The 962-nt window shown below is 51.1% G+C and overlaps 1 protein-coding gene across 1 annotated transcript in view; it reads right to left on the reverse strand.

Annotated features, from left to right (window-relative positions):
- Positions 1-678, reverse strand: part of LOC106511952 (WAS/WASL-interacting protein family member 2) — a gene marked incomplete at both ends in the record, with an annotated part of 2613 nt that extends 1935 nt beyond the window's left edge. The window contains 1 exon segment of the mRNA XM_014000665.1: positions 375-678. Within this exon segment, the coding sequence (XP_013856119.1) occupies positions 375-678 (304 nt within the window).
- Between the last annotated feature and the right edge of the window lie 284 nt (positions 679-962).

Raw genomic sequence — 962 nt, forward strand, 5'->3', positions numbered from 1 at the left:
TCTTTGGCGTTCAGGCAGTAAAGACCGATGGCGTTGTGTGGGCGGAGTTTAACAGTCGCTCCTGTCAGTCTGATCACATGATCGGACCACCAGGTACCGTCTGAATGAAGCGGTCGGTCCGATACAGATGTCATTACTGTTGCTATGCCAACACTCTCTGCGCTCTGATTGGTCAGTCTGGAGGAAAAATATTTAACCACATGAGCAACGTTTGACCCCGCTGATGGACCCTTCCTGCCACGGGCCTCAGGTCATGTGACCCGGGGCTCTGTGGCCCCGCCCCCTCCCTGTGGACAGGGACGTGAGCAGCTGATGAAACGCGGCCGCCGCCTCCTGCAGCCGACCTCTACAATCAGACAAGATGGAGGTCTTACTCTGGAGGGAAGGAGCTGAGCTCTGATCTCCGGCCGTCTTCTTCGGCTCCTCGGACAGCGCCCCCTGCTGTTTGGACTGGCTCTGGTTCTGGTTCTGGTGTAGGTACTGGTATAAACGAATGTATGGGTGGTCTGTGGGAGGTGTTTGGCTCTTTGGTGTTTGAGTCTTACTGTCGAGCAGCGGGGCGCTGCGGTCGTTCACCACCGCCACCTTCTTCAGCCGGGTGCCTTTACAGATGTCCGACAGCAGAGCGTCACGACCTCTGACCTCCTGTCGGTTCAGCTTTGGGGGGGTGGTGTTGGCCTGGGGGGCCGAGGAGATGCTGTCAGAACATGGATTACACACTCCTGCTTTTCTGTAGATTACATTTCACACAACAATGTCCAATTTATCCATCAAAGACCCAGAGATGTTTTCATAAAGAGGACGTTGAACAAAACGCTGTTCTGGGTCCCTGTTTATACTTTGTTTTTGTATTTTAAAGCCAAGGCATTTTTTTATTGTACATTTATGTTAAAAGCACAAGAGCTCCTTTTTAAGTGTCACTGATTTATTTTTCCTTTTACTTGGTGTGCTTTATATATATA

This window comes from Austrofundulus limnaeus, unplaced genomic scaffold, assembly GCF_001266775.1.
Source record: "Austrofundulus limnaeus strain Quisiro unplaced genomic scaffold, Austrofundulus_limnaeus-1.0 Scaffold3666, whole genome shotgun sequence".
NCBI lineage: Eukaryota > Metazoa > Chordata > Actinopteri > Cyprinodontiformes > Rivulidae > Austrofundulus > Austrofundulus limnaeus.